The sequence below is a fragment of the Gadus morhua genome, chromosome 5 (genome assembly GCF_902167405.1).
Source record: "Gadus morhua chromosome 5, gadMor3.0, whole genome shotgun sequence".
NCBI lineage: Eukaryota > Metazoa > Chordata > Actinopteri > Gadiformes > Gadidae > Gadus > Gadus morhua.
In genome coordinates, this window is record NC_044052.1 from 11929851 (window position 1) to 11952894 (window position 23044).

At 49.2% G+C, this 23044-nt stretch overlaps 1 protein-coding gene across 2 annotated transcripts in view; it reads left to right on the plus strand.

Moving 5' to 3' along the window:
• Positions 1 to 980: 980 nt before the first annotated feature.
• Positions 981 to 23044, plus strand: part of kif26ab (kinesin family member 26Ab) — a 79060-nt gene continuing 56996 nt past the window's right edge. The window contains exons 1-2 of one of the 2 annotated variants that reach the window (XM_030356590.1): positions 981 to 1563; positions 3893 to 4147. In XM_030356590.1, coding sequence (XP_030212450.1) covers positions 1429 to 1563; positions 3893 to 4147 — 390 coding nt within the window. In that variant the 5' untranslated portion in view covers positions 981 to 1428. Of the gene's footprint in view, positions 1564 to 3374; positions 3691 to 3892; positions 4148 to 23044 lie in introns of those variants that run through there. The other variant, XM_030356591.1, reaches the window with a different exon arrangement.

The following is a 23044-nucleotide window of genomic DNA, read 5'->3' on the forward strand; positions in this document are numbered from 1 at the left end:
TGGCTGATTATCCTACAGATTACCAGGGATTACATTCGCTTTGTTGTTGGCAGCATAAATCATTCATGGGATCACGGAGTATCAATTGTCCCCTCGCTCTGAACCCTCAGTTGCCTCCTTTCATCTTGGAACCCAGAACATTATCAATATGTGTTGGGGTTCCTCACGCAGCGGCGTGAAGTTGCGGGTTTAAGTGCTGCAACAGTTCCAGGCGTGGACAGAATACCGGGCCGCGCTAATAAAACGCCCGGAGCCATTACTCCTCCACGGGCTTAAGGGTCAGCAGATGTATCGCTGCGGTCCCGTGGGAGCCGGTCCTTGGGATTTTATTAGCCGCAGGGGTGACCCCTATCTCCTCAAGAGGGGACCTCCGAACTTATCCCAGCAGATACCCCCCGTAAAGCGCTTCATTGTTTTAGAGAAAGTAGGATGGTGACACACGCGCACACACAGACACACGCGCGCAAACACGGAAATAAAAGAAAATGATTTCTCTGTTAGGCTATACCGTCATATTCACGACATCCGATGCTCATCTTGGTAGAAACATGCTGTTTATCGGCCAAACACCAAATGGAAGAGTAGTAAGTACGGAAGTAAAAAACTTTTTGGTAACGTCTCGATTTAGTCTATATGTTCAATTAGTCCCAGCTGTCAGGTAGGATCGTTTGATCAGATTATTAATTGGAGACACGAGGAGGTTCGACATCAAGCAAATATGCGTTTGACCTCAAGCTCTCTGTGCGCCTGTCCAGTGCCTCTCCACCATCCATCGTCGCGTTAATAGTTTATATAATCCTTAATAGGATGTCGATCAGGGGTTTCCATGTGCATCTCGCCTTCTCTGCTCCCATCTTCTGATGACTTGAGGATGGGGAGGAGGAGGAGTAAGAGGAGGAGGGGGGGGGGGGGGGGGGAGGCGGGCGGGGGTCTCAGCAAATCGGATGCAAGTGCAGCAGATCATTGACGGACATAGCGGATTGAGAGTTGGGACGCCTGGACGACTGAGTGAATGGGCTGCTAGAGAGCTGAGAAGGAGGAGGCGGAACAGAGGCTGGCTGCTGAGAGACAGAGAGAGAGGCTCTGGTCCCGTTACGCACCGGGTTCCCGTGCCCATACCTCCTCATCCCGTTCCAACGTTAGGGGCTACCGTGTTTCAATGGATATAAATCATGATAAATTCGGGGGGCTTGTGTCGGATTTATCGCCTTTTTTGGATTAACCGGAACCTGGAGAAATTGTTTTACGCACGGGCTGGCTGAACATGTTGGGCATTGAGCTTGGGGTCTGAGGTCCGTCCCCGGTGGTCCAGGTGGTCGGGTGCTTTGGTTTAAATACAAACGAAATGAGACTCAATAATGGTCCGATGATGAATAAATGAAATAGGAGCCCAAGGCAGAGGAGTCTTTGGCGACACATTCACTCCACATGGCTTTACCAAACTCAGCGGGGTCTTCCGGAGCGGAGACACCCAACCCCAATCTCATAGACCTGGGGACTTTCTACGTGGACTCCGATATTATATTTGGATTTACAAGTCATTTACTCAGGAGAAAGGCGAGGGTAAGTGTGCTGCATGCGCTAACGCAATATAGCCTACGTGATTCACCAGAATAGAGAAAACTATAGGATAGGATATGAGGACGAATTGTCATGTTTGTCATGCATGCGGATAATTGACCTTTATTCAGGACCATGAACAGCTCACTTCTGTGCGTCTCTCTAACACCTCCCCACTCTTGTACCTTTTAGTTTTAGTTGTTAATCATTCCGTTTGATTCCTCTCACATGTTGGATTCGTGAAAAAAGATAAAAGTATTTATTGAATCAACTCTAACAACACTGTGGCTCGTTTCGTTGAACGCCTGCAGAGTATGGCCATATAGCCTACTCATAATGGCAAAGTGTACCACTTGACTTAAGAAAAGGCTGTATATTAGAGATAAGAGATGCCCTCACACGTCTGATAAAGGGATGGGAATGAGCTGATCCCTTTCTTTTTTTTTCTTTCAATATTTTAATATTCATTAGGAATGGATTTCAATGGTTTCATCATTTCAGTAATTATTCTAGGTAAATTACTCATACAAATGGATGACGCAATTCAACGCATGAAAGGAAATGCGATTATACTTTGAAAATGACTTGAAAATCGCTTTAAATCGCGACCAGTTGCGCTGCCAGGCGTAAAATTGTTCCCTGAAACAAAAGACTGGAGGCTAAATGGGTCATGTGCGGCTGGAAAAAAGAAACCGTACTCAGGGAGTACACGAAAGTAGCAGTGGTAGCTTACATCATCCACATGAAATATTGAAAGTTTACCAAATAAATATTTAACATTATCTCGAACAACCCTTTTATGTCTGGTCTATCGCTCCCTGCTTTCCTATACTAATATTAACCACTGGATGGCGCCAGAGCTACAGGAACGAGTCAGAGCAGCCCGACATGTGCATTGATATTAGGAGAGGCAACAGTTGCTTTGTTCTCAGTATAATTTCTATTCACTTGAGCAGCGACTAATATCAATGAAGTCATGCATCTACAAATTGTACTTTCTGCTCTTCTCTTCATCTCTATCCTCCTCTCCTCCCTCCTTCCTTAATTTCCTTTCATCTCCTCTCCTCTCCCTGTTTCCTCTCCTCCCCTCTCCCCTCCTCGCCTCTACTCTCCTACCCTCTCCTCTCTTACCCTCACCCCTCCCCTCTCCTCTCACCTCCTCTCCTCCCTCTCTCCAATCCCCTGACCTCCTCCCCTCTCCTCTCCCCCTCTACTCTCCTCTCCTCCCCTCTCTCTCTATTCTCTTCTCCTCCACCCCCCCTCTCTTCTCCTCTCATCGCCTCTCTTCCCCCCCCCCCTCTCTTCTCCTCTCTTCTCCTCCATCCCCTCTTCCCTCTCTCTCTCTCTTCACTTCTCCTCCACCCCCCCTTTCTTCTCCTCTCATCGTCTCTCTTCTCCTCCCCTCTCTTCTCCTCTCCTCCCCTCTCCCCTTTACTCTACTCTCTCCCTTTCACCCCCTCCTCCCTCTCACCCTCTCCTCTCACCCTCACCTCTCTTCTCCCCTCCCCAGTTTCCTCTCCTGTCCTCTCTCCTGTCCTCTCACCCTCTCCTCTCCTCCCCTCTCAGCCTCTCCTCTCCTCTACACCATTCTCCCATCCTCTCCTCTCCTCTTTCCTTGTGTTGCCTTCCGGAACAAAAGTATATGGAATGCAACACAATAGGCTACAACACACTACAATACAATACATTACAATGTAATCCAATACACGGCCATGTATGAGAATGAATAGACGCACACGTCCACTCCCTGCTCGACAACCTCCATGTAGATTCCCCCCCGGTCCCAAAGTTCCCCCACCCATTTGAGAGTACGCCGCCCTCCCCTATCGTGCGCTGGTCTGCATTGGTGCACCAGCTCCAACTTATGGGACTCAACCACTTCTTTATCACATGCTGGAACTGAACTAGTAGCTCCACACACACGCACAGATGAGTCGCCGCTTCCACGTTCGCGCGTACGAAATGAGATAAAGATGCTCATTCCATGGGTCTGCCTATCCATTTAAAGAAATTTGGGACGGCCAAGATAGGCGCTCTTGTGGGTTTACCTAGACCCGGTTTCGTATAATGAAGTCATTTTTGCGCAATCCAATTCAGGATGGAAGGGAGAGGGACAACCACGTGTTTAATGTAAGTTGCGTTTTAATTTGCCACTTCTCCGAGTTAACTTCTAACAGTGCCATAATTACCCTGTTAACGCATGCTTGGGCTGTTGGATAGGAGAGTCGGGGCGCTAGCAAAACTGCAATCGCCGGAGCTGTTGCCGCGCATTGATGTGTTTATATTTTATTTTTCTTAAGCTAACATTGACTTTTGTTATTCTGCCCTCAAGGCTGAGGGTTGTCCAGGCGGGGACTCGCCGACAGCTCTCGGCGTGACTCCCAGGAAAAGACTGCACTCAGCGGAGGACGCACGATGCAGCAGCCGGCCAGCCCCGGAGGGCGCCGGGTCGGTGCCCCTCTCTGAGTCCGAGACGGGGAGGAGGGGAGAGGAGAAGGGTAGAAACCTACGATGCCAACAATGTCAAGTCAAAGTTGCAGAGCTGAAGAAGCAAGCACTCTCTTGGGCGGATCCTTGCTCACTGAAGGTTTGTGGGAAAACAATCCAAGTTGGCTTTTGTTGTAAACTCCCTTGCTTTGTGCCAAAGTGTCTGTAGTTTTATATCCTTTTAAGTGTACATTGCCAAGAGTGCAGTTGTTGACATGTGCACGACAGGCCTCCAGCCGTTTAAAGAGCCATCCTCATTCTAAACAAGTAAACCCAAGTTCATAATTTGAATCCCCCCTCCTCCTGAATCCTCATAATAATAATGTCGCTGTTCAATGTCATGTATTTTAAAAAGAAGTCGGGAAAGTTTGTGCTCTGGGAATTACCCATTGTTTGGCTAAACAATTCTCCCTCTTTATTGTGCTGTTGGGAGAAAGGGAGGTGGGGGAGAGGGGGGAGGTGAGGTTGTGGGGAGGTGGGGGTTGAGGAAGTCTAGTCCCAGTGGACCTTCTCGCTCTCGCTCATTGAAAGTGTTCCTGCTCTACGACGCCGTGCCACCATTCCCACCGCTGTTAAACATAGACCCTCAGACAGAGTCGGTTGTGGTGGGGGGCTCCTAATGCGGGGGCTGCTGCTCCTTTCCCCCAGGGGGAGGGGAGGGGGCTCTGAGTGGTGATTACATCTCCTCGGCGTGGTAACACCTGAAGTTGATAGAGAGCGGATCAGGGGTCAGCACCCTCCTCCACTCTAGCTGAGGACCACACTCTGCATGTGTGGTCTGAGTCCTGCTGGGATCATAATCAGGGGGTCTGGAGATCAATCCATGTGCACCACGGGGAGTGATAGGAGTGGGATCACTAGGTAAGCAAGTATTGAGATCACCAGGTGATCACTCCTATCAATCACTCCTATCACCAGGTGATCACTCCTATCACCAGGTGATCACTCCTATCACCAGGTGATCACTCCTATCAATCACTCCTATCACCAGGTGATCACTCCTATCACCAGGTGATCACTCCTATCAATCACTCCTATCACCGGGTGATCACTCCTATCACCAGGTGATCACTTCTATCACCAGGTGATCACTCCTATCAATCACTCCTATCACCAGGTGATCACTCCTATCAATCACTCCTATCACCAGGTGATCACTCCTATCCCGGGTGACCACTAGTATCACCAGCTGATCACTCCCCAGGCCATCTCCTGGACCACACCGCGCCCCCTGTTTCCTTTATCTGCTCTCCGATTGGCCGCTCAGCAGGCTGCTGCTGACCCCTCCTTTGTCCTGCCTGCTGCATCCCTAGCCCCCTCCCTGCCAGGTGGGCTGTGATGTTGAACCCCACACACCCACCGTCAATCACCAACACAACCACCCACCCACCCGCCTCAGTCCTGTAGCTCTGGAGGACGGAGGGGGGGACCCCCAGCAAGATGATGTTGTTTCCTCTCCTACTGCCCCCCCCCCCCCCCCCCCCCCCCCCCCTGCTCTGTGTCGCCCTTGTTAATGGCTTAATTGGGCCCTAATTTAGGTGGGTGGTAAACAGTGATGGTAGGTTGCTGTTATTGTACCAGAGTTGGAGGGGGGGGCTGGCCGGTTGTGTATTAGCTGCTTCCCCTGCTGGCTAATGTCTGGACCAGGTGGTTTATGTGGAGGAATTCTTCCAGTGGTCTATGAGTTGAACCTCGGCCCCGGGTTGGGGACACGTGCAGGTTCCAGGCTGTAGAGGGGAGGTCCCGGCTCGTCATGGGAAAAAGCTGAGGGAGCAGAGGGGTTGTTTATGTCAGGTCGAACCCCCCCCCCCCCCATCCCTCTCCCTCCATCTGTCTGCCCTTTGGTTTTTATGTTTTTTATGAAAAGGAAGTCTGCTCTGGCCTCAGACGCCCCCCCCTCCCCACCTCCCCACCTCCCCTCCACCAGACACATTGTTTGAATACAGTCATAGCTATCCGACAGGATTCAAGGAAAAGTGTTTTTTCTTAATGCGCGGCCTTTGATGCACGAGGCCAATGGGAGATGCGATTCTGTCGGGAGAAAACACACAGCGGTCACTCAGGGACTGTCGTGTCTCCCAATATCAGTTTATGGATGCAAGGTCAAGAGCCAAGCTATCCCTTTTCCCAAAATTAAAAAGAAAACTGGTGATGGCCCTGATTATGAGAGCGTCTGTGATGGCCCTGGTTATGAGAGTGTCTATGGTAGACCTGGTTATGAGAGCCTCTGTGATGGCCCTGGTTATGAGAGTGTCTATGGTAGACCTGGTTATGAGAGCGTCTGTGAACTGGTAATGGACCTGGTTATGAGACCGTCCGTGGTGGACCTGGTTATGAGAGCGTCTGTGATGGACCTGGTTATGAGAGCGTCTGTGATGGACCTGGTTATGAGAGCGTCTGTGATGGACCTGGTTATGAGAGCCTCTGTGATGGACCTGGTTATGAGAGTGTCTATGGTAGACCTGGTTATGAGAGTGTCTATGGTAGACCTGGTTATGAGAGTGTCTATGGTAGACCTGGTTATGAGAGCCTCTGAGATGGACCTGGTTATGAGAGTGTCTATGGTAGACCAGGTTATGAGAGTGTCTATGGTAGACCTGGTTATGAGAGTGTCTATGGTAGACCGGGTTATGAGAGCCTCTGTGATGGACCTGGTAATGAGAGCAGTCGGTACATGAGGCAGAGCTCTGTGTCTCTCGGGTCAGTCATAGTTTTGGTTTGCAGCTTTCATTTGCACTTGCACTGGTTTATTTTTTACCACTTGTGTACTCAAGTACATTGAGTATCTCGAGTAACTGTTGTCACAACACATTGGTTTGTCATATGGTTGGGTACTATAAGATGTTGGGCACAGCCATTCTAACCCTCAAACTATAATGACAAAAAACAGCAAACTAAAGGTGCCTGTGCCGTGCGTCAGCTCCTCAGAAAACAGGGGCTTTTTACTCTCCAAAACCTGACAACTTAAACAAACAGCCCTTTCTCCTCAAAGGAAATAACAAGTAGTGGAGGAAGAAGTCCCCAGACTTCATTCTCCAGTCTAATCAAAGACTTTCAGACATTTTATGCATTTAATTCCCATAATTAGAGGCTACAGTAACAAGTGACTTCAATGGGCAACAGAGAGAGAGGGGGGAGACAGACAGAGTCAGCATTCAGCAATTATGCACAGTCCTTAATGTGGCTGGACATGGTGGCTCACTAAGATAAGATATGAGGGGGAAAAGACGATCACTTAAAACGCTCACCACAGCTTCAAAGTGACCAATTACCTCTGTGCTGTAATCAGTAGCTGTCTGTCAACAGTCTGTTGCCTGATAAGAACAATCCACCTGGCTGAGATCCAGTCCTCAGCTTACTAAACACTATCTTCTCTCTCTCTCTCTCTCTCTCTCCCTCCCTCTCTCTCTCTCTCTGTTCCTCTCTCTGTCTGTGTCTCTCTCTCGCTCTGTCTGTGTCTCTCTCTCTGTCTGTCTGTCTATCTATCTGTGCTTCTCTCTCACTCTATCTCTTTCTGCCCCTCTCTCTCTCTCTCTCTCTCTCTCTCTCTCTCTCTCTCTCTCTCTCTCTCTCTCTCTCTCTCTCTCTCTCTCTCTCTCTCTCTCTCTCTCTCTGTCTGTGTCTCTCTCTCTCTCTCTCTCTCTCTCTCTCTCTCTCTCTCTCTCTCTCTCTCTCTCTCTCTCTCTCTCTCTCTCTCTCTCTATCTCTCTGTCTCTGCCTCTCTCTCTCTCTGTCTCTGCCTCTCTCTCTCTCTCTCTCTCTCTCTCTCTCTCTCTCTCTCTCTCTCTCTCTCTCTCTCTCTCTCTCTCTCTCTCCCTCCCTCCCTTCCCACCCTCCCTCATGCCTCCAGCCAGAAGAGGCGCGTTTAGTGGTGAAAATCTGTTTAGTAGTGAGGTTGTGTGCTCTTTGAGGAGATGAACTGAGTGTGGTGACACCAGCGTGGGCCATGTCATTAAGAAGTTAAGAGTCTGTCACATGCAACAATAGGCTACTAGGTTTGTATAGGCCGGCGTAGCCTGGAGACCTGGTGACCTGTGATGACTTTGTAAATCCGCACCCACGGCGATGCTGAGTATCCCAGGCCTCCTCACTCACAGGTGGGACAGGGGCCTCTGTTACATGATATCTCCTTTGTAGAGGGACGACTGAAGACAGATGAGAGAGAGAATGAGAACTTTGGGCAAAAGGCAACATAACAAACTTAACTTAATCACCCAGTGAGAAAACCCTCCTCCAGATCCAGACATCTCCCCTGAACAATTCATTAAGCGGGAGCGGCTCTAAAACGGGCGCCCGTGTTTGTGTTCGCTGGGTACACAGCTTGAGGCCCATCGAGACGCACCAGACTCGTGCAGCCATATCTGGAGAGGAGGATGGAGTTAACTGGATGGTTTTAATTATTTCAGTACGATTCCTCTGCTTGAACTAGTGTGGGCCTGTTTGTCGGTGCGGCCCTGGGCTGCAGCACTATAACGAACAGGAGGATTACGTTGGCGTGCTGCATCAAGAGGGCAGCTACAGCCAGATTGCACATTTCTTATGATACCTCCTAGGGCCCCCTGTGGCCCCTGGGAACCTTAAGGGCCGTACGTACGGTGACAAGAGAGGGGAGGAAAACATGCCAGGCTGTGAATGTGTCTAATAAAGATGCCAATACAGTTTTACTTTAGGCATAGGGGGGCTGTGTTTATCATCCGAGCCATGCACATTTTCAGTTCTTAGCGCACATTTGATTAATAACCAACATTTGATCCGTGGCCTTTATACCAACCATTTGTGCATTGTATGGAGAACAGGATATGACATGTTGCATTGTGTGAAATGAGCCGTGCATTGATTTATATAAACACGATATGCCTGTGTTTGTTTCCACAAAAATACTGGCAGGAATGTGTACGGTATACATCTCTGAGTCGTAGTCCACTATTTTTATCTGTCTTTCCTGCTGTGTCCCTGACCTTGGGGGGCTCAAGGTGTCCACCTATAGATTTATGTCTAAATGTTCCAGTGAAGGACTGGTTGGGGCTGAATCCCCCAGCAGTGCCAAGGACGCTGAACCAGCAAGACCACTGCTTTGTGGGCCGTGCAAGAGTAGCGTTTGATGAGGGAGAGAGTGGGAGGGAGGGAGGGAGAGAGAGAGAGAGAGAGAGAGAGAGAGAGAGAGAGGGAGGGGGAGGGGGAGGGGGAGAGGGAGGGAGGGAGAGGGAGGGAGAGAGAGAGAGAGAGAGAGAGGGGAGAGAGAGAGAGAGAGAGAGAGAGAGAGGGAGAGGGAGAGAGCTTCTTAAGACTTATATGTGTAAAATATGAGCATGTATTGAATAACCATGGACATATGTGTGTGTGTTTGTCTCTCTAGGTGCATATCTGTTTTGGTTTGTGTATGCATGCATATGTGTGTGCATATGTAAGCATGCCTATGTGTATACATGCGTCTGTGTGTGATGGAGGGGGTCTCATTCCTTACCTTTGTTGAGTGACCCCAGACGAGGCTGTCAGTGTTGCGGGGCTCTGCAGTGGGCTTGGGTTTCATTAGGGGGGCCGCCCTGGGCTGGAACAGGTGCACCGGACCAGGGGCCGGTCAGAGAGAGGACAGGGGGGCCGCAGACTGGGTGCCACGGGAGGGGATGGAGGAGTGCGGTTGGGTGGTGTGCTAGAAACAGAATGAGTTTCTCCCCCAGTCATGAAACAAGAGCCGGGTTAAGAAGAGAGGGGGCGACCGTTTCATTAAGTACACCTCTAAGCATCTGAGCCCCCGGAGCTGGTGAGGAGTGTGTGTGTGTGTGTGTGGGTGTAGGTGTGTGTGTGTGTGTGTGTGTGTGTGTGTGTGTGTGTGTGTGTGTGTGTGTGTGTGTGTGTGTGTGTGTGTGTGTGTGTGTGTGTGTGTGAAATCTAGGGAGTCAAAGTGAGTGCAGACAGAAGAAGAAAGAGATATGTAGAGGAAAAAAAGGGAGAGAGGGAGAGACTAAGGGAGAGAGAGACGGAGAGAAAGGGAGATTGAGAGAAAGGGGGAGAGGCTCTCTGATGTGGGCTGGAACGTCCCTTCCGCCTCGCTCCTCCATGCAGTGTGCGGTTGGTGCTTTATGGCAGCTGGCTTGTATTAAACTGCACGCAATAATCTGGTGTCAAGCAGCGGCAGAGACAGCGGGCATCAATCACAGCACCTCCCTGCTTCACTGTATCCGTGTGCGTGCATGCGTGTGTGTGTTCATCTTCGCGCGTGTGTGTGTGTGTGTGTGTGTGTGTGTGTGTGTGAGTGAGTGTGTGTGTGTGTGTGTGTGCATGTGTGTATATCTGTGTGTTGGTGTGTGTGTATATCTGTGTGAGGGTGTATGTGTGCATGTGTGTGTGTGTGTGTGTGTCGGCTTGTGTGTTTCAGCAGTAGGCAGCAGCTTTGCCTTTAGTGTGTGTTCTCAGTGTTCTCTTCATCTGTGGAGGATGAGGCGAAGCTGAATGTTGAAACTCCCTGCGGCAGACAAGGTCCTTCATTATTTCCACCATTTAAATATATAGAATATCTGCCAGGGATCCCTTGTAACTTTAATATATGAAATATATATTCACCGCCCTCATTCACTGCTGCACCACCCTATCCCTGTTTCCTCCGGGCACAAGGATGTGGTATTCCGTCATGAAATGCAGCTTTAACCAGTTCCCATCTCAGCATTCACACAAGGAAAAACAACCTGTCACATAACACATTACAACCAGGAGATGTGATTGGAGAAAAGGACTGAGAGGCTGATTGGTCAGCCTTGTTCGGAGAGGTCGTAGGTCATCAGCTGCACTCAGAGAGGTGGTGGGGAGAGATGCTGAGGAATGCTACACCTGGAATAGATGCACTGTGTTGGTTTGAGTGGGCACCTTGTTTAGGACACACACACACACACACACGTACACACACACACACACACACACACACACACACACACACACACACACACACACACACACACACACACACACACACACACACATGCGTACGATTACAAACACACACGCATGTGCACACACAAACACACACGCATGTGCACACACAAACACACACACACACACACGCACACACTCACACAATTAGACACACAGACACACACATGTTTACACACACACACACATGTTTACACACACACACACACACGATTTGACAGACGCACATGCACGATTAAAAACACACACACACAGACACACACACGCACACAGATGAAAGTGTTGGGCTGCGGCCATTTGAGTGTAGCTCCTAATGCTTGTCAGCGGCGGGGAGACGAGAAGGTTCTAGATGTTCCCTCTCTGTAGCGTCTCGTTGTGACAGAGCTGTTAGAATGGCTGTGAGCGGACGCCTCCACTCGACATCTCCGTGTGTTGGTCATGCCGCCGGGGAGGGGTCTCGCTCCACGCCCGCTTCTGATCTCGTGAGTGCCGGTCAGAAAGCAAGTGGATCAAGTCGTGATTGTTTAGCTGGAGAATAACTCCATTAGAGCTTTGTTACTTTGGGTTTTGGCATATTTGTGTGTGTGAGGAGTTACTTGTTTGTGTGTGTGTGTTTGTGTGTTTCTGTGTTTGGAGGAACTTGTGTGTGTGTGTGTGTGTGCGTGCGTGTGGTAGTGTGTGTGTGTGTGTGTTTGTATGTGTGTCTGTGTGGTGGTACTCGTGTTTGTGTGTGTTTGTGTGTTTGTGTGTGTGAATGTATGTGAGGAGGTACTCGTGTGTGTGTGTGTGTGTGTGTGTGTGTGTGTGTTTGTTAGTATGGTGGTACTCGTGTGCGTTTGTGTGTGTGTATGTGTTGGTAATCGTGTGTGTTTGTATTTGTGTATGTGTGTTGGGAGGTTCTCGAGCGTGTATGTGTGTGTTTGTGTGTGTGGTGGTACTCGTGTGTGTGTGTGTGTGTGTGTGCGTGTGCGCGTGCCCGTGTGCGTGTGTGTATGTGTGTGTGTGTGTGTGTGTGTGCGCGTGCGTGCGTGTGTGCGTGTGCGTGTGTGTGTGTGTGCGTGTGTGTGTGAGGTGGTACTCATGTGAATGGGCCTGCTCCTGTTTGGTGAAGGATGGTGTATTACAATGAGCCAGACTGAAGGGGAAACAAAGGCTGTGCGGTCCGGCCTGACAGGCCAATATGTTAGAGCAGGTCTGCACAGCAAAAACCACTAATGTCATTGAGCAAGAACATGAATTCAACAACAACTGTTGCCGGTGGGAATTAATCACAGCTTGACTTGTTATTTTTGTGCCGACCCCTAAGTGTGTGTGTCTGTTTGGGTATTTCTGTGTTTGCGTGGGTGGGTGTGGGTGTGTGGGTACTTCTGTGTTTGTCTGTGTGGGTTTTTCTGTGTGGGAGTTTCTTTGTGTTGGTGTGTGTGTGTGGGGGGGGGGGGGGATTTCTGTGTTTCTGTGGGTGTGGATGTTTGAGTTGGGCCTTCTGTGTTGTATGTGTATGTATGTATGTATGTATGTATGTATGTGTGTGTGTGTGTGTGTGTGTGTGTGTGTGTGTGTGTGTGTGTGTGTGTGTGTGTGTGTGTGTGTGTGTGTGTGTGTGTGTGTGTGTGTGTGTGTGTATGTATGTATGTATGTATGTATGTATGTATGTATTTGTATGTGTGATTGCATAATATTATGTTTTCTTTGCCATTGATTTTAGGAACTTCTACAAATTTGTACTTTGCAAATTGTATAATATTAGTGGTAAAGTAATTGTGGATTTGTCGCTAAGTGGAGGATTTGTTCCAATGTGTGCATGCATACAATGCAGTTCTCACAATGCAGTTTGTTTTGTGTTACTTCTACGTGAAGAAATGTCTGTGTGCGGTTTTTTTGTGTGTGTGTGTGTGTGTGTGTGTGTGTGCATGCATTGGTTCACGTGTGTACTATCCCCATGTGAAAAACATCTCCCTGCTTTGCTTTTTATGTCATGACAAACGGAGATGTACACAATCCAGACAGCCCGCACTCCATCACCGCCGCTGATTCAGAGACTTGGCCACGCATAAAGTTGTTGAAATAAATTTCCAAGACGGCGCGGGGAGCGGAGGTCTGAGTCGGAGGTAATCTCCTGCTGGCTTCATAAAGCATCGCCAATTGACAGCAGGCCTTGTAGCTGCAGACAAATCGCCGGCTTAAAGCCACGAGCTGAAAGGGAGAATGCCAATGGCTGGTCTCCTTGCCAAGACGGATCAGCAGCCGTTGGTACGCTGCAGACGGGCCGGGGTCGGGTGGGCGGGGCTTCACTCTCTCAGCCTGCAGTCCATCACAGCGCTACGCTCGGCTTAGCCGAACTTGACGTACCATTGTTTGCCTTCACCCCTTAGCCAAACGCCAGGCAGATGTCTACGGAACACCTCTCTGTAGCGGAGCTTACCTGCTGGCCTTTGTTTGTCAGTAATTGACCTGTTTGGTTTGGATGGCTCTCTGAACGTGTTGGGCGGTGGAGGAGCGGTCTGCTGCTCTCCAAATGTCAAACGGGCTTGGGAAATGTACACGGAAATACGTTTTGTTTTAGTACTCCACAGTAGCCAAGCGTAGAAAATTGTACAATTCCCGTGATGCTGTGAAGCATTCATCCTCCTAGATTGCAGAGAAGTCACTGAACTAACAAACTAATTGCTGGACGGACTCGATGCAGCACTGTAGCCCTCTGAATAACAACTTGTACAAAAGCCTTTCCTGTTTATGTCCATGTACATAAAGTATATTGAACATGTGTGCCATGGAGGTATCGGGGTAACAGCACAAATTAAACCTGGCCATAAATCTGAGGTATTACTTTATATACACGTACAGTAAAAGCTGTTTTCCTTTCTCTGCTTTAATCACCGCCGATTCGAGGGGGTCTCAGTGTCTCCTCTCTACTGCCGCGTCGCCCGCCTGCGTCTTTGTTCGGTTAATTGAGAGTGTGCGGTGAGAACGTTGATGAGATTCTCGTCCGCCTTCTTGCTGTACTGCTGACAACATCGTTTTATTATTCCATGGAATGTGGAAGGTCCCCTCACATAGGGAGCTATCTGCCATTACTGCATCTCCAAAATGTACGGGCTTGTCTTTTGTCCAATTAGGACTCTAAATCAAACATGACAGATCAACTTCTGGCCCAGTTAGTCGTGAAGCCAGTAGGACCAGTCTAGCCTTATTAAGAAGGACCGAGTTTTGAGTGAGCAGAGAACCTTCAGGGTGTGTTTGCATTTCAAAAAGTGCCGTGACTTTGCGTTTGCTTAGCAGCAGCAGGTTCAAAGGAGAGAGCACAGTATAGCGTTCTACACAATAGCAGTTCACTTGACTACTTCCTCTGGAAAGAATGGTTGCAACATTTGTCAATTACTGGTAGCAGATAGGTCAGGAAGTGGTCAATGTTCTTTTAAAGAGATTTACATGATCGAGGCACAACCAGGATGCTGTGAGGAGTGACAATAGTTAATCCATCCACACTCTTTCCCAGGGAACTCTGAACACGTTTTTTTATAACTGCTAAACTGTGGCCTCGTTGTATTCTTGTTTGTTAGATTAGCTCTTTAGATCAATAAACCTGACAGGGAAAAGTGACGCAACGCAGACAGATTCTTGGTAACTGCGGTCGGGTCGACAATGTCAAGTATTCACTCGGGCTCTGATCCTTCTCACTCTTAAGAATGCTCTTTGTAACCACTTTGACGAGAGAACAGTAGAAGCAGCAGAGGAAAGAGCCAAGCTCGTGAATTCTCAGGCGATGATGGGAACACATCTTGAACCAAGATGAGTGGATTCAAAGTGAGGCCAGGATTATACATCAAAGCCTGCGTCACGCACGGCTGCAGCGGTGGCGTTGGCCGTGCCAGCAGCACTTTGTTGCGCAATGATGAGGAAAACATCAAAAAATAATCACACTGCAGGACAATAGATGTGTTTGATAAGGATTCCTGATCTGTATGCCAAAAAACAGGAATCCCTCCAGAACGGTGAAAAAACCTTTCAGAGAGGAGACTCTTGTGTTCTCCTACCTTGCCCTGATCTCGTCTTTCAGATCTGTGCGCCTGCTATAATCCTGCTGCCCTAAAACCCAACCTCCATTTTATGTCTCTTTCTGGCTGAGGAGCTCCGAGTGGCCCTTCTTTTATGCCCTGGCTGTGTCCCGGGTGCTTAACTACACTCTGTGCTGTTTACGATTCCCCAGCTGCTGCCCCGCCGACTGTATCAATTCAGCGGGGATAGTAAAAGCCGGCTCTAGCCCCTCTTCCAGGTTACACACCTATCAACTTCACCGTGATGCTGACCCCCTGGCCAGCACATTACTGACTCCCGTGACGACTGCTCGTATATGTGTCTCCCTGAGTGTGTCAGGGTGAGTGATTCAGTGTGCTAGCTGACTCTTCAGTAAGCCAAAAAGGTTGTGTGCGTTTGTATTTCCTTTAGTGTTTGGTGTGTGTGTGTATGTGTGTGTGCGTATTAATGTCCACAGTTTCTTGTAAAGTTTACTGTTTGCTCTATCCTCAGCTGTGCAAATTAATCTGTATGTCTGTGTGTGTGTATGTGTGTGTGTGTGTGTGTGTGTGTGTGTGTGTGTGTGTGTGTGTGTGTGTGTGTGTGTGTGTGTGTGTGTGTGTGTGTGTGTGTGTGTGTGTGTATTTGTGGAGTCTGAGCCCAGTAGGTGTTGATTGGCTTCATCACGGCCAGCAGTTTCTCCCTCCTCCCCTGGGTTAGGTCCTCTCTGCCTCCCGCTCTTATTGGTCCTCTTCTCTGGACTAACGGGGTTGCCTTGACGCAGGGTGTAGATCCTCATCTGCTGTCAGTCCTTCACCAGGGCTTTCCAGGCCTCGCGGCTTACTAATTGGCTGTTGGGTGTTGTTCTGTAACGTTGTAGCCTTAACGCGCTGTGTCTTACCTTCGCCGGCGTGATACTCGAGCAGGGTTTCCGTCATTGCCGCGGGCTGTGTGGCATGGTGGCACGAGAGGTGTTCAAGACGCCGCGTCTACGTGGGCCGCTTTTGTTTACTGCTCTAATTTCATGCATCAAACGAAACATAGCTGGGATGCCTCCGAGCGGGTCTGCGCGACGTGGAAATCCCTCACCCAGCCTCCCCTGCTCCCAATGCCCTATGTCCACTGAGAAGGAGGAAGAGGAGGAGGAGGAGGAGGAGGAGGAGGAGGGAAGCCCTTTAGAATCACACCTGTGCTTGTGGCCTTGGAGAAATTCCTGCATGACCTCATACACACACACACACACACACACACACACACACACACACACACACACACACACACACACACACACACAAACAAATACACGCACATACACACACACACACACACAGACACACACACACACACACATACATGAGTTCACACGTACGAATACACACACACGTACGTACATACGAGTACACACACAGGAGCGCACCACACACACACGCCGGAATAGTCCTGGGTATTGCTTGGGGAATAGACGGTCATGTGACAGTAGAGGAAGTCGGGTTGGGGGTTCGACGCCGGAGTGTCACACTCACACAAGGGGCCACCCCCTGCGGTCTGGCGCTCTTGAGCAGACGAGTTGGACTTCCTGCGAGTCCAGCCTGGACCAGTGCTTTCCATGGCGGACCCCCTACAGGGAGCTAGTGTGTGGTCATGCTTTCGTGTGTTGGGTTTGGATCTGTCAAACGCACAGTGTTTTTTAACAGGCTGTGTGAGGTTTACGTTGACATTAAAGCATTGCTCCGTTGTCCAAGGTCCTGCACAGCTGAGCTCTGACCTCAAGGGGATAAGGTGTTACATTTATATTAATTACATTTGAATAATTTGTCAAAGCACATGCTTCTCTCAGGAGCCTATATCTGAACACATGCAATACATTTTGTAACATGTTTATGTGTAATAGATGCTAATATTAATTAAACAAATATCATAATACATAAGACATTCACTTGTTCATTCACTTTGTTGACTGACCCTAAACATACAAGATAGTTACGACTAGTAGTGATGGTTTGGGTCTCAGTTATCAGCTGCTGTTTTGTGGGAGACGTGCCTCCAGGATTGTGTTGTGAACGTATTCAAAGAGTCTCTGTGCTACCCCACCCCCCCACGCGTTGCCACCTCTGGCTGAGAGGCGTCCCCCCTTGTGCTTACAAGGGGGGTCACACCAGGGCACACTTGAACTCGACGCCCAGAGAAGCCGCGGGTCACGCGGGATAAAGTTCAAACTGAATGTGAACTCTTTGTGAAGTCTATTTCTTTCTCCCCATGTGCTTGTTTCTTCACATACGCATCTGAAAACATGTGAGGGAATTTACGCACGCAGACACACACACACACACAGTACCTACACACAATTTCATACACAAGCACACACACATACACAAGAACCTGACCTTCCCATGAAGACCTAGGTACGGTGCTTTATGTGTTAACTGCTGCAGCAGCTATGTGCTGCTGCCAGGGCGGCCTGAGCCCGGCTCTCATCGCTCCCCAGCCAAAGAGATTGGTTCCTGGGGAGCCGTCAGCAGGTTTGAGCGGCTGCTATAAAAGCCTGCGACGGTACCCAGCAAAAGTCACAGTGACGCTGGCGCTAGGCGGGGGGGAGGAGAGCCATGAAACTCAAAACAATACTTAATTAGCTCTCCCAACAAAAGGAGCAGAGCGAGGGGGTGATTCAGAGGAGGGGGGGGGGGGGGGGGGGGGGGGATCTGAGGGTGCAGTCGACTGTCCCGCTCCCATTTGACTCCCCCCCTACCTCCCTCCCCCGCCACAAATCCACAAAGCCCCTCTTAATGACCGCTGTCCCTCCACTTGTTGTGTCTCCCAACCCGCCACTTCCTGAACACATGAAAGGGGGCGCAGTCTCTCTCCTAAACAAGAGAGAGAGAGAGGAGAGAGAGAGAGGGAGAGAGAAGGAGAGAGAGAGAGAGAGAGAGAGAGAGAGAGAGAGAGAGAGAGAGAGAGAGAGAGAGAGAGAGAGAGAGAGAGAGAGAGAGAGAGAGAGAGAGAGAGAGAGAGAGAGAGAGAGAGAGCGAAACCCGTCCTGCCAGAACCTCCCTGGCCTTCAGCCCCCCCTATCCCCTCCTCATCCATCTCCTCCTCTTCTCCAGAAGGTATTGACATGGCCCCCCTCCCCCCGTGGCCTAGTTTGGGTCTGGGTCCCCGTGGCGACGAGGAAGGCTTTCATGTGGGCCCTGCGGTGGCCCCTGTGTCCGTGACTTTGTAGCCGGTGTGTCCGTGACTTTTATTACCTCCTTGTCTTTTGTTCACGGTGCTGCTGGTCTGCCTCTGACTAAGACCTGGGGGGGGGGGGGGTGGAAGGATGTGCCCCCTCCACCGCACACACACACACACACACACACACTCACACATACCCACAGTCACACACTGACACACACACTCACACTAACTCAGACACAAATACAATGCCTGGTTGCACTGCTCTTCGGAAATGCTGGGGGGGCGGGGGGGGATTTAAGATTGGCCTGAAAACAGGTGTTTGTGTGTGTGTGTGTGTGTCCCTTTATGCTTAGACTTATTGTTGTGTGCATTAGTAAGTGTATGTGTGGGTGTGTGTGTATCAAGGCCTAGAACTATTGCATCAAAAATATATGTGTAAGGTTTGTGTGTCAAAATGCCTGGTATTACTATAATGATAAGTGTGTGTGTGTGTGTTTGTGTGTGTGTGTGTGTGTGTGTGTGTGTGTGTGTGTGTGTGTGTGTGTGTGTGTGTGTGTGTGTGTGTGTGTGTGTGTGTGTGTGTGTGTGTGTGTGTGTGTGTTTTGTTGCCTAAAACTAGAACTAAAACCATATGTGTATGTGTGTTTGCATATTAGAAGAACCATTATGTATGTCTGTGCCTGTGTTGGCATTTTTTAAACTTATATTTAAACTTGAGGATAAATAAAAAAGAATACACAATGTTTATTGTTGTAGCGTCATATTTTTGTACAGACTTTCTTTCTACCCTTTGGAACTTTCTGTGGAAAAAAAAGAAACCAAAAAGTCAGCGGTGTGTTTTTGTTATCCTTGCATTACGTTATCCTTCTTTAGTTTCCTGTCAAAACAGGAAATGACGGGGGGTGGGGTTGGGAGGGTGCCGAGCGGGGGGTGACTGCCTTGATGTGTTGTGTGTTATGTGCTGAAGGTCCACTCCTCTTTGACAGTGCCCCTCCTGGCTGGGAACGGACCCAAGCTGTCAGGGGGGTGGGACCCGCGGTACAGACTAATTTTTATCACTTTCACGAGCTGGGAGCGATGCTTTTTACCAGCTGTTGACACAGGTCTGCAGCACCATCCACTTCCACCGCAGACCAGCAGCCACGGGCACAATACTGTGTGTGTGTGTGTGTGTGTGTGTGTGTGTGTGTGTGTGTGTGTGTGTGTGTGTGTGTGTGTGTGTGTGTGTGTGTGTGTGTGTGTGTGTGTGTGTGTGTGTGTGTGTCACCTCTCTGTATCCATTGAAAAACAACTTCACGCGATGTCACCCCACTCATCACCATACAACATAAAGACAACAAATGAAACCTCTTGTATATTGGCTTTAATGTAGTTCAGCAAGGCACCTACTCACATGCTTTTTTAGTCTCACTAAAATGAATTCTCGGTTATTAATTATCGGTTATTAACCCCTATTCGTCAATCCCTTCCCATGGGACCTCCCATTCTCCCGCTCTATGTATCCTTCGGTGGTTCCCGTCCCATGCTCAGCGTTGACCCCTAACGTGACCCCGCCGTCTCCCAGCCGCTGGGAGCCGGTTTATCATAGCTCCAAATGACAAGGCGCCCGAAGGCAACAGCTGATTAGAGAGTGGGCTAATTATTGACCGGTCAGAGGGATAACCATCGCCTGCCCTCCCCGGGCCTCTGAACCCCGCGCTGCTCCTGAGGAATGCGGCGGGTTAGGAGTCCGGCCTCCCTCTGGCCCGTCCCGGCCTGCTCCCCCAGAGAGCGACCTGCGCCGGCACGCCGCCCCCACCGGGGCCAGGTGGCCCGGGCCTCAGTGAGGGCTTGGCGTTGGGCTACTCAGGCCGGAGGCGTAGCAGCGGGCTGCAGAGCCACGCCCCAGCTCTGACTGACAGAGAGGGGGACGCAGCGGGCCCGCGGTGAGCCGGCCGGCCGGGACGCCATGAATAACCCAACAGCATGCGTCCTTAAACGGAGGGATTGACAAAATGCGGCCGACAGGTCGGTCGATGCCAGACGGGCCGTCTGGGGCAGGTATAGGCGGGGCCGGCACACGTTCCACTCAGGTCCCCAGATTAAATATGTGTGTGTGTGTGTGTGTGTGGGTGTGTTTCAGTGTGCACGCCCATTTGTGTGTGTGTGTGCGTGTTTGTGTGCGCCCCTGGGTGGGTGTGTGTGTGGGTGTTTTCTGCTGACTGGGGGAGGATGTCATCACCGCATGGGTTTTTTTGTAGCAGGGCTCTGGCTGAAGGCCACACCCTCGCTGACCTTCTCCTGCCGCACAATTAGTTACCCTCTGACCCCCGGTCGCACAATCAAACCCGAGCACGGACGGGCATGCTCCTGCATCCTCAGACCGCATTTACACCGTGTGTGTGTGTTTTTGAGTGTGTGTGTGTGCCTGTGTGTGTGTGGTATTGTTTGTTGATTGGTCTTTTCTGTTCTGTGCGTGCGTGGGTTTGCATATACGGTGTGTGACCACTGACCATGTATGTGCTTATTTGTGTGTTTGTACTGGAGACGTGTGTGTGTGTGTGTGTGTGTGTGTGTGTGTTTGTGTGTGTGTGTGTGTGTGTGTTCGTGTATGCGTCTTATAGGGATGTGCATTTCTGGCAAAAATACTATTCGATATTCCTGGAGAAGTATTCGAATAATATCCGAAAATCGGTCAATCAAGAACCCCCCACGCACACAAGCACACACGCCACTCATAAACACGCACACACAATGACTCAGGGGGAGGCTATTATGATTTGTATGAAATCAATCTGTGTATTTCAACAACTGCGCCATCAACATTCAACATCAAAATTATTTCAACGTGGGTTTAAGCAGATAGGCCTACATGCACCGAAAACAGATCGCTATTTATTTTACTGAACACAGCCTGCATGACGGTGAATTAGACACGTCTTTAGCATATGGAAACTATGGCCCAAAAAATAATAATAAATAATACAACTTTTTACTATTTATTGTAAAAAAATAAGTTGTGAAGCCCCATGCAAGTGAACGGAGCGTTCAACAGCATTGAGAAGAGCCGTGTAATAAATAACGATAGTTACATCCATTATTCGATTTTCTACGTGACTCAGACGATTCGACTATTCGACCATCGTTGGCCGTCCCTAGTGTCGTAGGTCATTACCATAGTCATTTTTCTGCAGGCGTGGATGTGGTGCGTGATTGGCCCTGATGCTGAGGGCCGCGCCGCTGAATGAAATGAACCCAACAAAGCGGCCGGCGCCGTGACGCATAAGCAGCAACGACCCCAGCATCACTTCCTCCTGCAACTCATACATATATAAAACCTGTGTGAAATGCATCCGGGCTGGGGAGGGCCAGTCTGCGGGAGTCTGCAGAGCTTTGTAGCTCGTTCCTGGAGAGGGCGTGTGTGTGTGTGTGTGTGTGTGTGTGTGTGTGTGTGTGTGTGTGTGTGTGTGTGTGTGTGTGTGTGTGTGTGTGTGTGTGTGTGTGTGTGTGTGTGTGTGTGTGTGTGTGTGAATGTATAAGTGTGTATGTGTATGTGTCAATGTGAATTGTGTGTGTGTGTTAATGTGTATTATGTGTGGGTGTGTCTGTGTGTGTCAATATGAATTTGTGTGTTTGTTCAAATATGGATTTGTGTGATTGTCAATGTGAATTATGTGTGTGTGTGTGTGTGTGTGTGTTTGTGTGTGTGTGTGTGTGTGTGTGGGTGTGGGTGTGGGTGTGTGTGTATGTAAATGTGTGTGTCAAGCGTTTGTGCGTGCGTGTGTGTCCCTGCTTCCTTACTCCGGGCTTCGGGCTCCGGTGACATTTCCTCTGAGCAGACAGAAAGCCGTTGAACAAATGGAACAGAGAATTGTTAAATGAAATGTTGGTAGTGAACAGCGCCAAGGCTTTCTATTAACATTGTGATGACTGGTGACAGTCTGTGTGTCTTTGTCAGTGGCCCGGACTTGTGAAAAGAGACCATTTTTGCATGTTAGGTCATCCTCTGTGATTGGCGGAACAAAAGTGTTGTTCTGAGTGGCTTTAGCGCGGAATGGTGCAGAATATATTTTTTAGGATTTTATTTTTCCGAATCATGTACAATCTCCATAAATCCCTAGCTGCTTGCAGAGCCAGGTGGATTAGATCGATAAGCTTGTGCAAATTAACCTGCTATATATGTAATTGTTTCAGCATTAGTCACAATCATTGAGTTGCTTCATTGACTTCTTCAGAGATGCAAAGAAATGCAAAATGTCAACATCAGCAGGAAAGAAAAATGGCCATCAAGTGATTAACTACTAATGAAAGTGGAAAAGGATTAATATTTACCACAAAACCATGACTCTGAAACTATCCTCTTCCCAAAATGCCAGGGTCAATGGCCGCCGGTTCATGCAAATGTTAGCTGAAACGGTTAAGGTCTTCTCCTCTCTATTGTGTAGCGTCACAAGGCCACGTGCCACGGCCTATTGTTCCTGGAAGAAAGTCCCGAAATGTGTTCACAAAACACTTGCGATAAGCACGCGCACCGCGTTCTCCCAGACGTCGTCTGTTGCGTGTGTGTTATTTTCCGTTGTAGAATCTTTTCCTGGATTAGTGGTTGCTATTCACTCTCAGGATAGCTAAGCTTAGCTCCTTATCTCGCCTAGATTAAAACGAACATGTCTAGACATCTCAATTAGCAAAAAAACCCACAATATTTAGTGACGGTTGGGCTTATCGGCTCTGTGTTTTGCTATGCTTTGACTGCACCGTCCTCATAAACCGGTGACAATTCCATTAATATCTTTCTGCGCGTACCTAGACTGATGTCTATATTTCCATTAGCGCTGGTGATTGTGTCTCTCTGAGGAGGTAATGGCATATTCCATGATGGTGATTAGTGTTGACTCCCACTCTACCCAGA